The 22,777-nt window shown below is 38.6% G+C and overlaps 3 protein-coding genes across 3 annotated transcripts; 2 read left to right on the top strand and 1 right to left on the bottom strand.

The window, feature by feature from the left end:
* The first annotated feature begins 3,805 nt into the window (after positions 1-3,805).
* Positions 3,806-5,167, top strand: LOC145764688 (uncharacterized). Its single transcript, XM_082576338.1, has 2 exons — positions 3,806-4,297; positions 4,774-5,167. Exons 1-2 carry the CDS (start codon positions 4,089-4,091, stop codon positions 5,165-5,167), a joined length of 603 nt encoding a protein of 200 aa, XP_082432464.1. The 5' UTR covers positions 3,806-4,088.
* An 85-nt stretch (positions 5,168-5,252) lies between these two features.
* Positions 5,253-10,029, bottom strand: LOC145764687 (uncharacterized). The gene is made up of 10 exons (XM_082576337.1): positions 9,745-10,029; positions 9,380-9,509; positions 8,841-9,087; positions 8,238-8,415; positions 7,534-8,068; positions 7,087-7,273; positions 6,613-6,855; positions 6,248-6,419; positions 5,957-6,105; positions 5,253-5,747 (listed from the first exon to the last, which is right to left on the bottom strand). The coding sequence occupies exons 1-10, from the start codon at positions 9,969-9,971 to the stop codon at positions 5,551-5,553; spliced, it is 2,265 nt and encodes a 754-aa protein (XP_082432463.1). The 5' UTR covers positions 9,972-10,029; the 3' UTR covers positions 5,253-5,550.
* Positions 10,030-19,649: 9,620 nt separating this feature from the next.
* LOC145765425 (cytidine deaminase-like) lies at positions 19,650-21,726 on the top strand. The gene is made up of 3 exons (XM_082577247.1): positions 19,650-19,933; positions 20,748-20,802; positions 21,470-21,726. The coding sequence occupies exons 1-3, from the start codon at positions 19,704-19,706 to the stop codon at positions 21,572-21,574; spliced, it is 390 nt and encodes a 129-aa protein (XP_082433373.1). The 5' UTR covers positions 19,650-19,703; the 3' UTR covers positions 21,575-21,726.
* Positions 21,727-22,777: the final 1,051 nt, after the last annotated feature.

Below are 22,777 nucleotides of genomic sequence, written 5' to 3'. Positions count from 1 at the left end.
GTAATGTATAAATTCAAATTGTGTTAGAGACCTACAATATTATATGAACACCTTCTGATAACTTTAAATTATAACCTCTGTAGCGATCCATTATTTCGTCATATAAATTCCCTTTCTTTAACTAAGATGAACCATTTCAAACCATGCGTAATTTACTAAAGTTTCTGTAATTTTCCATGCAACTGCTCCCAAAGAAAATAGAAAAAAGGGCGCACACAATAAAATGGTTTGTTCGTCCTTTGACGAGAGCTCTATAAAATCGGACGAGCTCTATCACATAAAAACATCATAATGCACTACAATCACACCACGTAACACCACCTCCAACAAAGTGTATTCATAAATTATTATTTTAGCGTGTTATCTTATCAGTTGCAATAATATAAATGTGAATCATGTATTGCTCCTACGCCTTTTTGCATTGGACTTTTTGCATTGAACAATGTTACCACCATGCATATGTCACCATTATGTACATATTTTTCTTGCATTGACGACTCGTTTATTTTTTACTTCGCCAGTATTGAAATTTAATCAAAAATCAAAACCAGCTCAATTAGACAAAGAGCTCTATCACATCAAACCAGCTCAATTAGACAAAGAGCTCTATCACATCAAACCAGCTCAGTTAGACCAGTTCAGCTCTCAGAAAAACATTAAATTGATTGTTTAATTAAAATGTAATAACTCGTGATAATGTTTCACTATCCTGTAATCTCATTATTCTGTACTGTTTAAATTCAAATTGTGTTATAGACCTACAACATTATATGAACACCTTCTGATAACTTTAAATTATAATTCGAATAACAATTGTGTGGAAATTAGTTCATGGAGTCAGATAGCCAAACTAGATAAATTAGATAGATAGAAATTTCATCAGGCAGTTAGACAGCCTTCATCTTAATTCAACTTATAAACAAACCATTCTCATACTTAAATATAAATTATCCTTATACATTAAATATAACCTAAATAAAATACATATTACCACAGTACGTCTGCATAGCCTATGTGCAGTCTACCATGATTTAAAATTTACTTGAAAGTCTGATTTCTTTTTTTATTGGTAAATTTCCGGTATAATAAAGTTTAGTGAAGTCCAAATTTTTATTTTTGTAAATTTAAATGGGAATAATTGCTATGGCAGAAGGATTTTAAATTCTTGAAAGATTCCACATAGCCTACCGTGCACACCGGTTGAAGAGCACTGCTTTAGCAAACCAAAATTGTTGTAGTGCTTATTTGAAAGGGGGCAGCATTCAGTTCAGTTCAGTTGTTTTTTGTTTTTGACCATCATATCAAAAACAATACACGTCAACATAGCTAAGGTCGAGGAAAAGGTAGAAGCGACAAAACGCGAACGTTAAAACGTGCTTGTGACCGAAGTAAGTTATTGAGTTGAAAGAAATTTTGCAACCACATGTAACAACGTTTTACTGAAATGGTGCATTGCAATCAGTTCATGAGGCAATAAATGTGACAATTTTTAGTCATCTAATTGCTTTTATGTAACATCTATTTGAATAAGACCTTCTGATGATCCGTTAGGTGAAACAATTTGTAAAGGCTTCAGATAGTAATAACTATATTTGATTTAATTCGCTCTGCTTTGCCTTTTTGCTTGGCATTGAGCACTTTTTGTAGTATTAATAGTTTTCATTGTGCCAATTCAACATATGTTTTTCCCATATTGCGTGTGCTGTAGACCTATCATGAATACATTAGTGGTTTATAAAAAGGATAAGTTAAGCAATCCCATCATGCCATGATGAGCACTCTGCCACATTTTTCTAGTGAAAAAAGAAAGCCGTGCTATTCGTGTATTGTTTAAAGTAAAATGCCGAAGCAGCATATGGCCTATTGAACGGCAAAACCTTATTTGGGGGCCGAGTGGACATAATTTTCTAAATATAAGATTAGTAAGTTTGGCTTATTTTACACAGATAGCAACTTTAACAAGATAGGGCACATTTAAAGTTTTTACTCCAACCTCAAGAATTTAAGCAACATGTATCCAAACTTTTGTCAAGGGCGGTGGTTTTCCACCTTATTTTTTCGTGACCCATTACATGGCCACCTGGAGATGCGGCCTGATTTGTCACATTTTGCAGATTTTGATTACGGCTACTGCTAGTGCTTGACTGACATTTTTTGAGATGTTTTTACTTTTTGCGGTTTCCTAATGACAAAAAACTTTTTTGTTGCCTTGGGGAAGCAGGAGCGAATGAGAAAAAGTAAGTTGAAAAACGCAAAATCAGACTGTTATTGAAAATTAACAGTCTGACTAAAATCTACAAAATCAAATTTTCTTTGTTTTTCAACATGTGAGAATGTTAAAACCTATTGTGTCATCTAGGGAAAAGAATAAAGAAAGCGTAAAAGTCTAATTTTTAGAAAAATTTATTTAAACGTTCGCCCAAAGTTAGAAAAACCAGAAAATTTCTGCAAAATGTGACAAATCAGGCCGTATCTTTAGGTGGCCATGCCCATTATTATTACCGAAAAAGTTTCTTCACAGCTATTTGTTTATGCAAATTAAGCAACCACTGCAGAACAGATTTAATTTCATAATAGGCTATGTATTGATTTTTTTTCCAATCGCGCACTGATGGGAATTAAGCATGGATTAAGTCAGGGGTTCCCAACCTTTTTTACACCGTGGCTCCTTTTGAAATTTTTGAAAAATCAATGACCTCCCTATGTTTTCAACCTTTGGAAAAATTTAAGAAACGTCATTTTAATTAAAAAACTTGTTTATACATAACGGTAACGGTAACATATACATAACGGTAACGACCATTTCATGAAGATTTGGGCAAAATGTAGCCTACTGGTATTTTTATTAAATTTTAATTTATTTTTTTTGTTAGGCTATATAGTGTTGGAGTGGACTTAGAAATGCCAAAAAAAAAATTATCTTTCAAATTTTTCCATGGCCCCCAGGTTGGGAACCCCTGGATTAAGTGAACGGAAAATCAAGGAAACCAACCTTTTTGTCCACCTTCATACTTTTAAGTGTCCTGCTAAACAGATAACCGCTTGCTGGCTTGCATTTAACGGTGTCGAACCGGCGACCTTTTGAATGCCGCACCAGTGCTTTTACCACTCGGCTATGCAAGTGAATAAGGTACGGTACATTGATTCAGACATTATACTATCACACAACGCATATTATTCATTATTCAAAATTAACTCTGAGTTTTTGTCATTATCTGCATCAAAGTGGAAAGTCCTACATTGCATAAACACGTGCTGCTAAAAGGCATACACACACACAGCCCATCTAACTTTCCGTCCCAAAGAACAAGTGGTCTTCGTCTATTTGAGGACCTGAGAGAATAGTTTCGAAACATCTTACTGACAACGCTGAAAAGCAGCAACATTTTGATACAGTAAATTCTTCGATAGATTCTTATATTAATTGCAGCTTACTCATGATGTGGTGTTTATTTTATTCACATTCATTTATTCCTTTTGTAACTTTTCCATAAATGATTGTTGTGTTTGAATTTTATCCATTACTCCAGTGGTTGCCAACTCGTTTTTAAGGCGACCCACTTTTAAAAAAAATTCAGTTCGGTAAAATCTTGCGACCCAAGCAAATTGTCGTAGTATTTTAAAAGCCATACAAGATTGTGTTGCAAACAAACAGCACTACAAAAGCAGTAACTTTTTCCGAAAATATTATGTTTATTAAATCACTAATAAGATAGCTGTGCTGGCTTGCTATCAGTGAGTTTTTGAAATCGAGGCGTTATTTTGCTTAGGTATAGCCGCATGTCAGCTTTAAAGGGCTAGGGACATGAAAAAAAATTTTTTCTACAAAAGTGATTTTCTGATTTTATACGTGGTCAATAAGAATGCCTGAAAAAAAAAAGTTTTTTTGAGCTGTATTTGGGGTGCTTTGAGGGCCTTTTATTTTCACTTTCTGATAGTTGACGATCCGACACGCGTCACTGCGTAAAGGCGACTGTTGAGCGATGACGTTTCACCGGGAATTCTCTCGCATCGATGTCAGATCGCACTGCAGAAATAAGTAATTCGGACAAGCAGCAAGTGAAGTTATTTTGTTTCAATAACGTGGTATGGAGACATTACAAGATTTTAGCAGCGGTTCTGATGAAGAGGCTGAAGTATTTTGTGACTTTGGAAATGAACATCTTCCGATGCAATCTGATCACGACCATGTTCAACCGTACATGTTCGAGCCTTTGGCAAGCAGCTCAGAAGAGGAGATTGAAGTATGTGAAGCAATGGATTCGGATATTGAGCTTCGAACGAACAGCTTAAACTGGTATGTTGTCAGCGTTTGTATTTTTACACACTAAATTTAATTAGCATTACACAATATAGATACCAATTGTAAACAAACATTTGTCTGCGGCCTATAAATGGCTTAAACTGTGGGAAAGGCAATAACTTTTTTGCTGTGTAGCATTGCGCAATATTAGGCTACTCAATTTACTTTGAAGTTATTATATAACAACATGTGGCCTTCTATAAACATTCCTTTTCATCGATGCGACCATTACGGTAATCATCCCAAGCATTTCTATAAGTAGGCCTACCGGTAGTAGACTGCGTTACCCACCAGGTTTCACTTCTTGGACGACCGCGTTTCCTCTTCCCATCCACCTTTAGATCTAGTGCCTTTCTAAGAAAACTTCCTTACACTGATATCAAAACAGTGTTTATTTTAACACCACAGTACACAAGTGATATGCATGCCGTATGGCTATTGCAATTTGATTTTTTTTTATAAAATTACAGGTGCAAGTGCGACAACTGCGATATCCTTCCAACAGTAGCGGAATGCAGGTGTTGCACCGAAATAGAGTGCATTGCCCAAAAAGTAAGAGAAGGACGGGAGACGTATGGCTGCGAAATAAAGTGCATAACAGAGCACCCTGGGTTTCAGGCAGCCTGTCTCAATGTGGATGTGTTAGAAATTGCCTGGCTGCAGTACAAGCAGCAGTATGGAGTTCATGGGGCTCCTGAACATAAGCGCCATAGGCACATTGCATATAGGCAATTAGCCCGTTGGTGTTGGGGGTACCTTGGTCGAAACCTTAGAGTGGTTCTTCCAGCATGCGCCGTGACTTGTATAAGAACCCAATTCTCGCTCCAAAACAATGAGGACGATTTCGTTGGATTTCAACTGTAAATACCTGAAGAACAACCTAAGACTTGATATGGCTTCTTCTGAAGAAGCCATATCAAGTCTTAGGTTATATCGATATTATTGTTTAATACGTAATGTTTCGCCCCCTTAATAAAGTACTTTTACAAGACTCACCAATGTGTGTTATCTAGTTTGATACAAATATGGTGCAATAGCCTACTAACTTATGTTGCATTGTAAGTTACTTTATAGCGGTTAAGTATGTCCGCGATGGTATTAAGCAATAAGTCAAAGAAATGGCAATGGTGAAAAATGAAATCAATGAAAGATAAACTAATACGACCACCAATCCCAAACGAAAGCGAAATATGAAATAATATGCTGTACGGCGTACATTCAAAAAACACAGAAGTACATCTATAAGGTTATGAACTTTCACTGTTATTAACTGGTGCGCTTGTAAGAAAACGCGATATATGATTGTTGACGACACTCTGTTTATCTGGACGCTTGAGATTGTGACATAAAGGAGGAGGGGTTTCCCATGACAACTCCTCTGGAATGTCATTACTAGCATCTTCAACTCTTGAAGTCACTTCAGCTATAAGTTCAGCAACGTAACCTGCAAAGCAAGGGCTATAAAATATATTTCTAGTCAATGTTCATCGCGTAATTTAACCGAAGCAAGCAGCTGCAACTGTCGAAGAATAGCTGGCTGAGTGTTTAGGGACTAGCAAATGCTTATGAGTTTTAGAAACGAATAAACGCACTATTAGGTTGTTTAAGTAGACTTTAGCACATATTTCAATTTTAGAAGACATGTATTCTTACTGAAGGTACATTCTTGCATTATCTTTTTTAGCGTGTGAGAACCTCCTTTGCCTTTTGGAAAGGAAAGAGAAAACTGCAAATTTCCGTCTTTTGTTTTAGCTTGCTCCTTTCTGCTATTTTCATTGTAATGAAGGGCCGCAAGTAACAATCTAAAGTTAAACATAAGCGTTGATTACTGACGATGACAAGCTGTTTTTTAGCAATCTCATTGCATTATAACTCTGTAGGCTTATTACATTCTTAAAAGCCTCTTTAACAATGGTTAGGCAGAATATTTGCTGAATGGCTTACCTGCATTTCATGGCAGCATAACCAAAGTGAAACATTTTGGGTGCAAATTGATTGACAAGACTGTGGTAGGCCTCTATGGAAAACGTCTGCCCTTCCGGGGACAATTTCGTGACATCTTTTCGTAGATTCTTGCTTCCCAACAATCCTGTCAAAGCTTCATAACATTCAGATCCTGAAAATAAAGAGTCTTGCTACTAAACTTCACATGTCAACTTAAAACACTTAAAAGCCAAGTCGAAAATTGCACAAGGTACTTTATCCAACACTGAGCGAATATAAGCAGTTAGCATGCTTTTGAAACAGCCTTCTTTTATGTTACTGCAATCACACTTGAGGTTAATAAAGACAATAAGTACAGAACAAACCTGCTGTGAAGTACTTCCTTTTCGCAAGTGGCAGATGTAAGCACGAAGGAAATAACTCACTGTGTCCAGTGTGGATGTCACATATGTGATTTGGCAGAGAGTCCCATTTAGCTAAAGCTAAATCACCATTTCCATCACTTGTCAAACCACACCAATACAGATGGTTTGTAATGCTTTGTCGCCATTTCGAAACAAGCTCAAATCCCTTCTTCTTTTCTACAGCAACAAGTTTTTTCGAAAGACCTTAACCAAAGGAAATTTACAGAATTAGCGAGTTGCCTGCAGTATAAAATGGTTTACGAATGACTAGATCACTAAATGCTCCATTCACATTGCAATAACTAATGCATTTAGCAAGATCTTTTTTGGCACAAACTAAACTACATGAAAAATGAGTAGACTAATAGAGTTAAACTTGTTGTTTAGATCGTTAATCGTTTTATGGTTTTCTTTGCTTCAATGTTTAGCGCTTACCTTTTGCAACATGCCATATATCAAAGTAATGCGTCATTTCTTCATGATCCTCCCTAATCCACTTCTGTATCTGCAGGTGTCTGTCCGTAATCAATGTGCATATGTTGACTCCAGCACTAGAAAGGGTATGGAGACACCTTTTCAATCCCTCTAATTCCATGTGGTAACTTCCCTTGACCTCATTACTCTAAACACACGTCTTACATTAGGTAGAACAGTAGTAACTACTGAGGGAAAACATGTATTCGTTGTATACAATACTCATGTAACTTTTGGGGAGCTTTCCATTACATTTGTGATTTGCGGAAATAGCAAAATTACGACATCAGAATTGTGGGTAACTCCATTCAATATTATATATATTCCTTTGAAAGATGAAAATACAACATAACATAATTCAGGACACGATTTTGTAGCAAGTAGCATCGTAAGAACATGTAAACTTACCTGGACAATTTCCATGCTTAAAATACGGTTTTGCTTCACATCCATCAGAGTATAGCTTCCGTATTTAGCAGAGTGGCCCATAGAGTCACATCTTGCATCACCACCACAAATAAGATTAACATCCTTCTTTGCTTCTTGCAGTACATTCTGTTGCTTCATACTCCAGACATGGTTGACAGCAGGTATTAAAAACTTTTTTTGATGTCGAAAAAAGGTACGCTTTTCGTAACACTGAACACCCCAAAAGCGCAAAAAACGTAAAGTTTTTGTAGGTAGTGCTCCACTGAACAAAATAGAGGAACTTAACGAAATATTTCCTTCTGGTATTCCACCCACAAATGGCTGACTAAACCATTTGTAAGACTGACGGCAGTGATGGCAGATTTGTTTAACTGCCAACAGTGTTCCCTTGCATGTACTGGAAGTTGTTGCTCCTGCCTTACCACATAATTGACAGATTAAAAACAAACTCATGAGCATGCTATGGAAAATCACATATTTATTTTCCGGTATTGATTTTTGATTAGCTTCTGATCTGGAAAATACAAAGAAAATATCAATACATATTTCAAAGTGGATGTAGCTGGACAAATTGAGGCATTCTGCCAATAAAGACCTGACCTACTCCAGCTCAATAGGCAGCTATGAACTCCAGTTAGACATTCCAAGTGTCAACACAAGCCAGAATATTATGCATCACTTACTCATTACATTCGAAAGAAATGGAATCATAAGATTCATTGTAATCTTCATCCAAACATTCATGCATGTCTTCTTCATTTTCACTATGGATGGGAGTAGAAGATTGAATAAAATCCATTACCGGTATTACACATTGAGTTGCGGCATCACTACATCTTATCGGTACATTGCATTGGATGCCTAAAACATTGCAGAAATTAAATGTGGCTGATACAGCTAGTCATAAATTATGTTAACTAGTATGTATGTTATGTTAACTAATGTTTACAGTAGTATTATGACTGTGGTATTGTCTCAATGAAGGATTTGCTTTTTTTCATTGTAACACTAACATTAATCTTTGATACTTTTAATGCAATGTTAACTATTGGATGACACTACAATAACTTTAGTGGATCATTGAAAACTTTTAGCACATGTGGATTGTGTAACAATTTACCAGTAGCCTACATACAATATATTTCACTGCAGTACAATAAGTTATTTACAACTTGATGAAGAAGGAAAAAATAATTTATTTTAAACCTTGGGCAGTGTAGCATGATTATGAAATCGACTAACATCGATAGGCTAGCATCTAGTAACCTATTTAACAAGTTTATTACCTATACTTCTGGTATTGGAAACATTAACGGTTTGGGTCATTGCAACTTTGCATTGTGGATTTATAAACATGGCTTCATAAATCATCAAAGGCTGTTCCTGTTCATCAATTGCTTCTTTTGTTATACTAGTAGAGTTTTGACCAGCAATTAACTCTGTTTCCACAGACACCACTTGTTGATCTACAAGGCTGCTACCAATATTTTGGGTTTCTTTCGAATGCACTGTAGTTACTTCATGTTGCAAAAGCTGAAATATTTTTTGGCATCAGTACCACATAAAATACTCTCTAAGTAGACTAATACAGCAGTGCACTTGACATGCCAGTATAGAACTTAACATATGTGTTAATTAAAGAAAAAGTACGGTACTTAAAGGCAGTCTTATGAGTAGAAAAGAAAATTGATCATTAACACCTTTATATGTAGGCTACGAGATAATTTACTAACCTTCACGTAGTATAAACACAAAACCTGAATAGTATGAGAGAATATAACTAGTAGGTTTGCAATTTATAGGCTAGCTATGGTAGCTAATTTACTTGTTGAACTCGGCGCTTTCTGACAGCACTCCTCTCTGTCTTTGCATGTGGTTCAGCCGTAGACGTACAAGCTACGTTTTGCCGCAGGCTAAGAATTGATGGAACTGCACGTTTCTTGAGAATCCTTTTACTGAAAGTTTAATTATCTTACAGTTAACTCTCAAGATTATTTAAAAAAAAAAACTTTCTTGTCCTGCTGTAAACCTTATCAAAGATCAACTTTGAAATAACGACATTAGACTAACCCAATTAATGTGTGACAGTGGTAGTCTAGCTTAATAACACTATGGTAGTTTAGTATAGCAATGCAGCAATGAGCACTATTGGAAATGCAGTCTAACCCAGGCTAGGCTGTAGAAACTTACCTGCCTGAAAACCCCAATTGTACTTGTAGACTCGATTCTTCAAATTGGTTACTGTCAAAGTGTACGGAACAAATTTGTGAGCTTGCTTTAGCCTTCCAATACTTTCGGTTTTGTTGAACAAATTTCTGCCATTTTTTAAACAGGTTTGGATCTTTGGGAAACTGATGAACACTTATCCCAGGCTTCGGATTATTGCTGCATCCCCAAACAACACATCTTCCAGGCATTTTTGCTCCAACAAATAACTTTTACAAATGAATTAACAGTTTACTTTGTAGCCTAAACCTCAACTAAGCAAATGAAACGTCGCTTTCAGCTGTCTTAATGCAGTTTATGTCTTTATGTTGTCGTGTAATTGTCTTTGCTGTGAAGGTTAGAAATAAAAACAGCTGAACTGAACTGAACAGTGAAAAACTACAATCGTTCATCAATTCACCGGTGTGACGTAGAAAGGGAATTTCCCGAAGACATTTTCGGAAAGGGGCTACAAAAACCTTATGTGTTGGATTCGTGATTTCAAAAAATAAAAACACACACTTTCAGCTTGTTTTAACCAATTTTGTTGATAGGGGTTGTTCATGATACTATTCCCTACAAGAATAATCCAAAAAACCTCAATCAAAAAAATCATGTCCCTAGCCCTTTAACTTCCAGCCGGTTTCGCTGTTTAGTTTTCAATACACACATGGCGCTAAATCTAGTCTCACAAAGCCAAGTTGTTGCAAATGGAATCTGTTTTTGAATCACTAAATGTCAAACTGTGGGATACACTTTGTAGGCCTATATGAAAGCCCAAAAGTGGATGTTTGCAGAATCTTTGGGGTATTTGTCTTTGAAGGACGCAAATGAAATGCGATTCTGTCGACAGTCGTTATGTCCATAAACTGTTCTGCAACATGGATGGGAAGTTGAGGCAGATCTTTTCCAACAAATGGATCAATTATCCAATCATTTTGGATATTAAGTGTTAGAGATTCTCCATAGTAGTGCACAAACTTTTTGGTAAACTGTTCCAGGTGTCCAATTATGGTTTGCTTAATATCAACTTCCTTGCCACAAATATATTGCGTTAGCTGAGGAAATATATCGTACTCATCTCTGGTGACATAACTTTTCCAAAATATGAGTTTTTTGTAGTAAGCAGAAACTTTTGCGGCGAGATCAATCACCGTTAAACAGTTGCCTTGCATAGATAAATTTAAAGAATTCAGAGAGTCAAATATGCAAGCGACTTTTGCGTTGAAATCTTCTTGCAAAAACTTCTCGGCTAATCTCACAAGTTCTGTTGCTTCAGGAAGATAGCAATCTCCTCACGCAAATTACAAACTCGCTTCAGGACACGACCTCGTGACAACCATCGCACTTCTGTATGCAACAGCAATGCTTGATAATAATCAAAATCCATGTCAGTGCACAAAGACGAAAACAAACGCCGATTTAGTGGACATGAAGTTGACACACTTCACAACATCATTCAACACTTCGTGCCGCTCTTTGTGGTCACAGCGGTAAACCATAATTTCTTCGTGGGAAAATTGTAACTTAAAGTTCCCGGATCCTTTCGTCTGCATATAATGACCGAAGAAACACACACTTGAACTTCTTTTCAAAAAGTGTATTTCTGTAAAAATTAGCCCACGGCTACCGAAAACGAGGGGGTGCAACGCGTACACCACTGAAAACTGTCACTACAGAACAGATTACTTGGATAAAAGACGGAACTTTTGTCCAGCTAGCAAGCACTAAGCCAACAGTTAAATGAGCGGCCAACTTTCAAGCAATCATTTTACGAATGACCAGAATAGATATCAATATCTCAAATTCACGTATGCAGTACTGTGACGCAATAATGAAAAACAATTATGAAGTCATTCAACAGGTGTTCGAGCTAGTGAACCAATGCATTCATGTTTAAACAGGTTTCAAACCGAAACAGGCCCAAACAGGTCCAAACAGATCTTATGAACGATGGTGCAATTTTGGCACATGTCTAGCAACTTCCATGACGTAATATTCAGTAGACTTGAACGGTTTTATATGACGTTTGATTTGTACAGAGATTGGCCGTAACATAGCGGCCCCTAGTTATGACAGTCTAACATGGCATAACTAAAAAAGAATTGAAGGACAATCGTGAGCCAATGAATAAAACACACGATACACAAATTTGGTACCATAGGTACACGCTAAATGACGCTATATACAATAGTTGCGATAATAACCGACTGTTCCGGGCTCAGACAAAGGTCGACCACCGCAGACAAAACCAGGCTCAAACCATAACACTTAGGTGTTCTTTACGGGGGCGAGGCACGAAATATCCCTCAAAACGTAGTCTACTTTCACTTTCCCCGTACTCTCATCATAGTTGCAGACGGCAACTTTGGCTCTACGAACCACAGGCTTCCCTTTCCTAATTTGTGGAACTACCTCATGTACCCTCCCAAGTTGATACTTCCCACGTTTACCAATGTCTTGGAGAGAACCTACCACTACAAGTTGACCAGGCTCCAAATTCTCGGTCATTTTTAGCCATTTTTTCCGGCCCTGAAGCCCTGGCAAGTAAAAATCGATCCATTTACTCCAAAACTGCTGAGAAAGTGACAAATTGAACCGATAATCCCTTCTTAATTGGTCACGATCATGTGGTTGCCCAACAGCACAGTATGGGTCTAAGTATGGGGTCAAAAGTGAGGCAGGGGTGATGACAGTAAAATCCCTAGGGTCGTCACTCAAAGGTACCAAAGGGCGTTCGTTTACGATCCGAACGGCACTACTGGTGTACGTAAGCAGTTCAATAAAACTGGGCTTACGTACTGAAGAGTCCAAAATGTGAAAAAAGTATTTGGTCACATCAGCCATGAAACCAAATCTTTCAAGCCGAAATCTAGCCAAGACATCTGCCAGAGGGTTTAACAAGTCAGACAAGTCAGGGCAAGAAGACATTACATCATTTACACAAGTTCCTCGAAATTGAGATTGTTTTAAAGCCTTCTTCCTTAAAGCAGCAGCTCTATCTGACGCCAACACAAAATTGTTAGGTAAATCAATATCTTCCTTCAACGGAACAGGTATCTCAAATCGACCATCTTTCAACTCAATATTCGGTTCGACACATTCTCTAGCCAAAATATCATTGCGAGACAAATCACATTTTTCATTTTGCAAAGTCAAATCCTGAATGACTTTATTCAGGTCTGCTATTTCTATATCACGAGACTCAATTTTTCGCTGAAAGCTAGAGATGACATCCGACTCTGAAGACGTCTGCACTCTGCACACTTTAGCAACGCTTTCAACTAAGGGTGACTTACCACCACAAGCCAACCAACCGAGAGGAGTGAGTAAAGCATGCGGTTCACTACGATTTTCACCAACACGTTCTTCTTTTGTCCACATCAAATAAGCGTTGTCATTGCCAATCAGTACATCTACAGTACTACAATCATTCAAATGAAACATATTCACGTCATGAAAATGACGGAAACCACTTAAATCCTGTTTATGCGGTAAAGTTTTAACATCGTCAGCCCAAGCTGGGTTAACCACCGAAGTTATATCACAAAACAGTTCATTCGTCTCTAACGACTGAATGTTGAGTTTAACAAGTTCAGCACAAGTAGGTTTCTGACCAGCCAGAGTATCCATTTTAAACGACGCTTTATCATACGGTTTAAGACCAAGTTCGCACACCAAATCACTCGAAACAAACGTCAACTGCGAACCAGGATCATGCTGACAATACACCAACTTCGATTTGCCAGTCATTGGATTCAAAACACGAGCAGCAGTAACGCGGTTAAAGGCTGCTTTAACATTTCCAATCTTAACATTACGCACAGGAACTCTGGCACCAGCATCATCTTTACCGACCGAATCCAGAGAATCACGTGACGTCACATAAAAATCATGCAGAAGAAAATAGTGTTTCCTATCGTTGTTAGGCCCACACTGACGACAGTTGTTTGCATGATTACAGTCCTTAACCATATGCTGGCGCAAACAGTTCAAGCATTTTCCAGCTTTCACAATGACATCTCTCCGACCTTTAGGTGTCAAGCGCAAAAATTCTTTACAATTAGACAAAAAATGATATTCAACTTGACCGCGTGACGAACAACAAAAACATGCCGGTATGTCACTACGTCTGGCCACACCGCCGCGCGGTGCGCCAACAGCAGTCGAGTACTGCGAACTCCCTGAAATCACATTATCATGGGGTTTTACCGACGTCTGCCTAACCGGACATGAAGGCAATTTTCCTTTGCCAAACTTTTTAAAATGCTGCGACTCACCAGAATCGCCCATTAACATAATGCTAAAATCAGTCGACTTGCGCGTTTCCTCCCGTACTACAAAATCAAACAAACTCTGAAAAGTAGGTTCCTCAGTGCTACCATACTGATCACCTAAAAAGTCAAGATAACGCTGCTTAGCGTCAAACGGGAGTCGCTTAGCCAAATCCAAAACAAAACGTCCTTCTAATTTATCACGCTGACCATAAGCTTTCGCGTAAAGCAAACACTGCGACAATTCATCTTTAAACTCTTTCAAATCACTGGAAGAGATAGAAGTCAATTTGCTACCATAGCGATACTTTCTAATTTCTGGTTCTGCGAAAAGACCTCCACGAACTCCAAAACGTTGGGACAAGCGAGCTAACGACATTTCTATCCTGTCTTCCTCTGACAAGCCAGGAGTGTCAGAAACCAAATTAGCAATCGTTTGTGCAGCTGTTCTAACACAAGCTGCTTGCAACAAAGTCAAACGAGTTCCCTTAAAGGGCGAAGCTGCCATCAAGGCCATAACACGATTTTTAAAGAAGACAAATGGCATATTATTACCATCGTAACCAATCAAGGCCGCCTTATCGAAGAACGTCCTACTATTTTGGTATTCAAAAAAGCAATCCTGTTGTTGAGAACTCGATTTAGCGGGAGAAGACAAGCTATATCCCTTAAGGGGCTGAGTGGGCTCAGTCACATGCACAGCCCGATCACGATCCTCAAACACGTTAAAATCAGGAGACGCGATACGCCTCTCACAACCACCCAAATTACGTGTAGCTGGGCGATCAAAAACTAGCGGCGCTGAAAACTGTGAAGGGGGCAAAGCATTACTGCTAATGGCGGCCCCGTGACCTGTACGCTCTGGGGGAGGAGTTCGGTTGTAATTTGCAGACCTTGGCTCTACAGCCTTCGGAAGACCCTTAGCCGTGGCCCCGAGACCTCCTGAAACAGCTGGAAAACATGTGGATTGTACAGGTCCACTTACGGATTGAACAGGCGTCTGGAAAAGGTTAGGTAAATTAAACTGCGATTGATGTTCACTTCTGGAATGCCTAGAAGAGCCCTTCCTAGAGCTACGCCGGGAGCCCAACTCAGAACGATATTCAGCTAAAACTACCTCTTTACGTTGTTCAGCCCTCAACTGAGCGTCTTTGAGTGCGAACTCAGCAGCTCTGGCTTCGGCCTGAGCTCTCGCGGCAGCCTCAGCTCGTACGGCCTCAGCTCTCGCGGCGGCCTCAACTCGTATGGCTTCAGTTCTCGCGGCGGCCTCAGCAGCTCTCGCTTCGGCCTCAGCTCTCACGGCGGCCTCAGCAGCTCTTGCTTCGGCCTCGGCTTGTATCTGGAGCTCCTGTCGTCTTAGCTGTAGGTTAATTTGTGCAACTATCCGTGACGAGCTCTCAGACATCCTAGTGCTTACATTTGAGGCGCTATCCTCAGGATGTATGTCAGCATCCAACCTATCTGAGAACTCACTTTCTTTTTGTTCGAAGTTATTTTTTAACGAGTTAAATTCGGGATCTACCCTATCACGAAGTTCTGCCAAGATTGCAGAGTTAAAAATTTTACTCAAGAGAGCATGGAAATGCCGTAATTCCTCTTCTAAAGTAGATAACTTAGATCTAAAAATTAACAGTTCCTGCTTATCACTCAAAGAACCTAGGGCTACAGAAAGTTCCCCAATTTGAGTCAAAATATCCCGTCTAAGATGCCGGGCCTCTCGAACTGACTTGGCCTCGTCGTTATTGGGCCCCTCCCCAGAATGGCCTGCCCGACCGCAAAGAACATCATCAGGCTTAAACTCAGTCGAGTCTACGGCGGTCGAGTCCCTGTCGCCACCGAGTGTAGACATATTAAATGTTAGGGCTAAATTTAACAATTAAAAAAATTAAGTTACACAAACACACAAATTACAGTAGTTATAAAAAACTTAACTGCAAAGACCGTAAAAATACAAAAAAGAATTTAAATGCACGATACCGTAGCTGTACGAGTATGTGAAGTCCAAACGTCCACAAAACTTGCTTGGATTCTTCCACTTGAATCTTCAAGCACAGATGGATTGCCTTTAATCTTCTTTCTTGCCAATAAATGTCAAAGTTATTTTTCTTCTGTACCAAACTGAGAAGAAATGTCTTTACTTTTTAGCTTTAAGTTCTTCAGTTGCCTACCGAGAAGAAATGTCTTTAATTTTCTTTGCTTCTTTAGACTACCAACCAAACTTCGTCTTTTATTTTTTATGCCTTCAAGTGCTTCTTGGCCTACCAGCTAACAAAATCGTCTTTTATTTTTTATGGTCACAGCGGTAAACCATAATTTCTTCGTGGGAAAATTGTAACTTAAAGTTCCCGGATCCTTTCGTCTGCATATAATGACCGAAGAAACACACACTTGAACTTCTTTTCAAAAAGTGTATTTCTGTAAAAATTAGCCCACGGCTACCGAAAACGAGGGGGTGCAACGCGTACACCACTGAAAACTGTCACTACAGAACAGATTACTTGGATAAAAGACGGAACTTTTGTCCAGCTAGCAAGCACTAAGCCAACAGTTAAATGAGCGGCCAACTTTCAAGCAATCATTTTACGAATGACCAGAATAGATATCAATATCTCAAATTCACGTATGCAGTACTGTGACGCAATAATGAAAAACAATTATGAAGTCATTCAACAGGTGTTCGAGCTAGTGAACCAATGCATTCATGTTTAAACAGGTTTCAAACCGAAACAGGCCCAAACAGGTCCAAACAGATCTTATGAACGATGGTGCAATTTTGGCACATGTCTAGCAACTTCCATGACGTAATATTCAGTAGACTTGAACGGTTTTATATGACGTTTGATTTGTACAGAGATTGGCCGTAACACTTTGAGACAGCTTTTTTGCAGCAAAGGCCTCTCTGTGGAGAAAGCAATGAGTCCATACAGCACTTGGGGTTTGTCTTTGATGCGTTTTACCACATCAGACTATGTGTGGCCCAACGTGTGGAGAAATTTGTCATGGTTTGTCCTGCATAGTGTTCGTGACATATAGTGCACGTTACAACGCATATCCCGTAATTTTGGCAAGTTAATTTATGTTTGAGACTGAAATTTTTGTTGGGTTTACATTTAATGATAATATGAAGAATATTAAAAACGAAAACTGTTAAAACTTCTTGCACTACGATCATGCTGCAAAGCTTTCCGATGTCTCGACATAAAACGCTTCATGACTTGTGTTTATATTTTCCAGTTGTGTGATCGATCTCTTCACGTTTTAAAATTTTTTTAGTGTTATTTTTTCGTCCAAGATACAATATGCCTGAAAAACAAGCGTTCCAAAAAAATAATCAGGCAACCCAACTTTGGGTCGCGAACAATGTGTTGGGAACCAGTGCATTACTCTGGCAGGATTACCTAGTTATTGTTTTATTTGATTGAAAAAACATTAAAAGGACGCTAATCTTGTGCAACTAATCCTGAAAAGCACTGACTGAAAATGTTTTTCTTGCACACAGCATGCAGGAGAGTGCTGAGTGCAAAAGTGATTTTACATCGCACATCCCCACAAGCGTAATTAATCGTGGTGCTCGTACCCATAATGGAAGTTGTATAATTAAACTGATGCCACAACACGATCCAGGAAATGATGTCTTTTGATAAAAACAAAAGAAGATCAACAAAAAATTCATCTTTGCATAGTTGTGCAACTTGCACAAATTTCTGGTCTAAAGTTTCCGATAGTGCATGCAACCAAACCTAAAAAAAAGCTTAGAATATAATTGTCTATCATGCGTCTGTGGCCAAACCAGATCTAGAAGGGCACAAGTGGGGATTGATAATTTCAGCAGTGTACTTTCGGCGCAAAATCAGATAAAGGTAAGACTAAAAAATCGCCGAGGTTTTCTACTTCATCATTCGTTTTCAGTGCAAAATTAATCTGAATTAGTTGCTCTTTCAACTTTGAATATTGGCACTCTAATATTGTTAAATGTCAGATTAGGGATGACAATCCTGTTCTGGCTAATATGAGCAAATAAACATTTTTATTAAGAAAACAAAAAGGAAATTTGAAAAGACCTCCCCTAAGAAATTTCAACAAAATTAAATTGAAATTTAATTGGTGATGTCATTGCTTGTGGAAGTATTAAGTATGACCAGTTGAGCACTGTATGTTTGAAGTTTTTAATTTGAATGTTTTTTAAATAACCTATATAGTAAGCCCAAGTTGCTATGTTGCCGGCTGCGTAGCCGAATGGTGTCAACGTTTGCGCAACGTTCGAAATGACGTGGGTTCACCTCTCCAGAGCATACGGGGCTGTGTCTCGGCAAAGATACTTCATGGCAAGCCAAAATACGGGGAGCACTTGACTCGAAGACCATATGTCACTTCTCTGCTTCCTGTGCTCTGTTGTATCGCATCTGTGATCGTAGTGTAGGCCTACTGTACGTTATGGCAATGAACGCAAATAAAACCACGATTATTATTATTGTTAAAAAGGCATCTGAGTTAGACTCATTCTAAACTTTCGTTTGATAGTCTCCAGGCGGTTGATAGCGTATAGTCTAACCGAAATGACGCGTTTTGCTTGTCAAACTAGCGGCGGTCAAAATGTATGTCGAGCAACAAAGCGAAGAAATCGTTACACAAAACAGAAAGAATGAAATGCGTAAGAATCAAAGAACACAGACAGCGTAATAAAATTTAAATTTGTCCAACGATGCAATCAGTTCAGTTTAGTACGCCATAGCCCTCAGGAGGGCCGTAGGTATTTCTCTCTAGAACAACATACTGTTTATAGGCTAATAATGAGAGAAATCAAGCGCTATAGTTGAAAGTCTGCCACTCAGCAATCACGATGCAATCAGCGCATTTGAATGATGTTGCTTTAGGGCTGTTGTATAAAAAATACAATATAACTACATTTTCTAAAAAACATAAACAGGAGTTATGTCCAAAGCAATGGATTGGGTGCTTACGTGGTATATCTAAAAATACACTGTGATTTCTTAGTTTTCGGGCCCCCAGAAAATGCTACTGGCTTCTAAAATCATTTTGGACCCGCACTCAAATCAAAAGTAGCCCGAGACCCTCCAACTATCAACGACACTGTAGGCTACAAACTACAAAAAGTTGACTGAAAAAGGCGTGGCTGTACATTTTCTTTTTGTGACCGCTGAGCACCACCAGTGAGCAGTGACGACTCCAGGAAATGCAAGAAAAAATGTCATTTGCACAAATACCGACAGCATCAAAGATTTCTTGCATGTTGGTACACAGCATAGCTGTGGATGGACGCGCTATTACGAATAAATTTTCAAAACAAAAATTTTATATTTAGGAAACCAAAATATAGTAAGACTTGTTGTGCATCTATCGTCCGCCCGTTAGCTCAGCGGTTACGCGCCCGGTTCAAGATCACGCGGTGCTGGTTCGACTCTCGGGGTGTACGCTTGAGCAACGCGTTTCAGGACTGCTCTTCCTTCAGCGGCACCCAGTTAATGGATCCCTGCCGCAAGAACTATTTCAATATGGCCTAAACAGCTTTGTCCTAAATATTCGATCATCAAGCATCAGTCTAACTACGACAAAATCTTGTGTTTAAGTTAACCTCATTTCTCTTTCGAAATGTTTAGCTTTTAAAAAACGCAAACTGTTTTTCAGTCGTAAACTAAACATTCTCTTGAAATGAGTAACGTCACAGCAGAACAATTGGTTGCTGCCGCAGCAGAAGCCATGCCTTTTGCAACGACCAAATTTAAAATGGGTGCGGCACTGTTGACTCAAAGCGGAAAAATTTACTCTGGATGTAATCAAACCTGCGCCGTGTCTCCACTGTCCATGTGCGCTGAAAGAGTTGCCATATTCAAGGCAGTTTCGGAAGGGGAAACGAAATTCAAATCATTGGCCGTTATTGGGTGAGTAGGCAATTTTCTATAGGTGGGTTTAGCCTAAATAGTTATATCAATATCACTGATACTTTTTCTATGTATAGTCTATATTTTGATTAACAATATTGAAAAAAGTTGCATCAGAAATTTGCGTCTAAGACAAACTACTTTTTTCTAAGCAAAATAACCACAGCAAGCAGAAATGCTGATATACCAATAAAAAATATGTGTGATTCATTATTATTGCGTCTAAACGATGTTTTATAAGATGTAGCCTAATATAAACTTGGCACCCCTCTTGCACTGTGCTTGAAGTCAGATCTTCTAAGCTACATTGCCCCAAGAAACACGCTCATGTGCGTAGTCTACACCGGTAAGTTAAACAGAATAAATAGCTTTTCTTGCATACTGGCAGTTCTGACATGCAATTGCCCTGGCGCAAGCCTGTTGTTCGAATCGTTCATCATTTAAGGCAGTAGGCTTCTCAAACTATTGGATGTGAGTGTGACCCCAAACGGGGTCGTAAATCACAATTTAAAGGTTGCCAAACAAATTAGGCTAAAAGTGTGCCTACAACGCGTATAGTTTACACTGTGAACTAACCACCAAGGGGTTGTATGGAAAATTATTTTTTGATATGAGATCGTATAATAAACAAAGTTTGAGAAACCCTGATTTAGGCACTGTCCAAATATCATTTGGCGCCTTTTGTGATGTCAGAACTGGCTTCATCATCATGTCAGATGTCAGAACTGGCTTATTTGCAGCGAATTCAATAGCCTATACGTTAATACATAGGCCTACTGTAGCTATATGCTGATGCTTACATTCATGCTTTTAGAGCTGGAACTTGGGACGTATATGTTTGTGGTTCCTGTCGCCAAGTGATGCGCCAGGTAAAGATGTAATGTAGTCTAGATACTGAACATTCTATAATTCTATAGATACTTATAGGCTCTTGATCATTGTTGCCATGTTTATTCCGAGTAGTGTAGGCTACATTTTTTAATCAAAGTTCTACTCTGAAGCATCATTTTAGCCGTTTCACGTTTACCTACAAACTTTGAAGTAATCACAAAGACCTAATCACTGGAGCAAACAGTTTGAATTGACCGCCTGCTTACAGTAAAAGCTTTGGTTATAGAGTATAAATACACTAGATGTCGCTAAACCAGTATTAGCCTTCATAATATTAATGTGCTGCTCAATTTCACCAATGTACAGTATATAACGAAGAAAACGAATTCTTGGAAGCGTTGACGGAAGGGTCCAAGAAGTGCATTTGGACGTGAGAACAGGTTAATTTTAGAAGACAGGAATCTGTTCAGGGGGCCGGTCCCTAAGATAACACTGCATATTCTGTGGAATCCTATTGTTTTTTTTAGAGCAAGATGAGGACTTCCATCCTCTCATTGGTACCGGACCAAATTTATTCTCGGCCTATTGTGAAATCTGTAGCAATTTCTGTATTTATTTATCTATAAAACCAGATATGAATTGGTAGGTAAGAAAATGTTTGATCTCACAGCTCAGGGCTAAGAGCTGGTTTTTCTTTTTTTTCAGTATTCTTTGGATATGGATGTTTATCTATCCAACGTGAACCAGGAATTTCGGAAAACCTCGCTGGACAAATTGTTACCTGACGCATATGGCCCATCACTCAGCTAAAGTGGAAGTTCAAAAATACAACATATTGGGTCGATCATGGCATAATCCAACTTTGGTCGAGTCTACGAATAAAAAACGACTTAAAATTTTTGATTGAGTTCACAATTTAAAATCGTTCCCACGCTTTTGAAAAAATAAACTCTCAAACTGAAGCACCATAGTTATAGTAAGATATAGGCTACAGCCTATAGTAGCCACCATAGCCTGGTCTGTATTTTTCAAAATGCATCACTTTGGTTCAATTGTTTTTATTTCTGACCATCACAGAAAAACAATACACATCAAAATAGCAAACGTCGAGATGCGGGGAGGGTGACTATAGTCCTCACACCCTATTGTCAACATTGCCTTACATGTGAGAGTGGGAGTTCCCGATGTTGGGGTGCTCAGCGAAGGCAAGTCGACCCTTGTGTCCTACCAGAAACAACTTAGATTTGTGGTACCGAAATAGAGCAAAGTCCCGAAAGCGGATTAAGCCCTATTGTTCGTGCAACAGAGAAAAAGGTAGAAGCGACACATCGAACGTTAAAACATGCTTGTGACCGAAGTTAGTTATTAAGTTGAAAGAAATTTGGCACGGTAGCAGACTAGCCTAGGCTTTAACATGTTCCTCATAAAATTGCAAAAAAATGACTACTCTTCTTCCACGTACGCAATACACACTGTGTCAATAAAAAATCCGCAATTTGCACCCCTGACTGCGGACTTCTTTTGTAGACAGCCCCTTATCCAGCAACTAGGCTACACTGCTGAGTCACATAAGCTATTAATTCAATTAAAGACTGTGCAATGAGAATTTGATTCCGTTTAATCACCAGTAGGAATAATCCTGGTGTAAATGTTTCATCACAAGCGCAAAACAAAATTCAAAACAACGCAAATGGTATGACTGACGTCAGCAGGCTGCTATCAGAGAATCAAAAGTTTTCAAGCTCGTCAGTTCAGAATGCGTCAGCCTACTTTGGGCTCCAATGTAGGCTACACCCAAGTCAGTAGAATAGTTGAGTGTGCGGTATTGAAATGATGTCAAAGAAGTCAAAACTATCTAACCGGGGCTCAACTTGCCTACAGCTTTGTGAATAAACGAAAAAATCAGACACAACAGCAGTACAAATACTATCAAGGGTAAGCTTACTTAAAAAATCTCTGCAAAAATGTAAACTACTGGACAGGGAAATCAAGATTTAACTTTTAAAACAACGG

This window comes from Aplidium turbinatum, chromosome 2 (genome assembly GCF_918807975.1).
Source record: "Aplidium turbinatum chromosome 2, kaAplTurb1.1, whole genome shotgun sequence".
NCBI lineage: Eukaryota > Metazoa > Chordata > Ascidiacea > Aplousobranchia > Polyclinidae > Aplidium > Aplidium turbinatum.
This window is presented reverse-complemented; position numbering and strand designations above follow the sequence as displayed.

Bases quoted from the DNA above. Each gene is read 5' to 3' on its own strand.
- LOC145764688 (XM_082576338.1), top strand. From the start codon at position 4,089: ATGGAGACATTACAAGATTTTAGCAGCGGTTCTGATGAAGAGGCTGAA. The intron at 4,298-4,773 runs GTATGTTGTCAG...ATAAAATTACAG, and splicing joins CGAACGAACAGCTTAAACTG to GTGCAAGTGCGACAACTGCG.
- LOC145764687 (XM_082576337.1), bottom strand. From the start codon at position 9,971: ATGCCTGGAAGATGTGTTGTTTGGGGATGCAGCAATAATCCGAAGCCT. The intron at 9,510-9,744 runs GTAAGTTTCTAC...TTAAACTTTCAG, and splicing joins CAATTGGGGTTTTCAGGCAG to TAAAAGGATTCTCAAGAAAC. The intron at 6,106-6,247 runs GTAAGCCATTCA...GTTTAACTTTAG, and splicing joins TATGCTGCCATGAAATGCAG to ATTGTTACTTGCGGCCCTTC.
- LOC145765425 (XM_082577247.1), top strand. From the start codon at position 19,704: ATGAGTAACGTCACAGCAGAACAATTGGTTGCTGCCGCAGCAGAAGCC. The intron at 19,934-20,747 runs GTGAGTAGGCAA...TCATGCTTTTAG, and splicing joins AAATCATTGGCCGTTATTGG to AGCTGGAACTTGGGACGTAT. The intron at 20,803-21,469 runs GTAAAGATGTAA...CTTTTTTTTCAG, and splicing joins GTCGCCAAGTGATGCGCCAG to TATTCTTTGGATATGGATGT.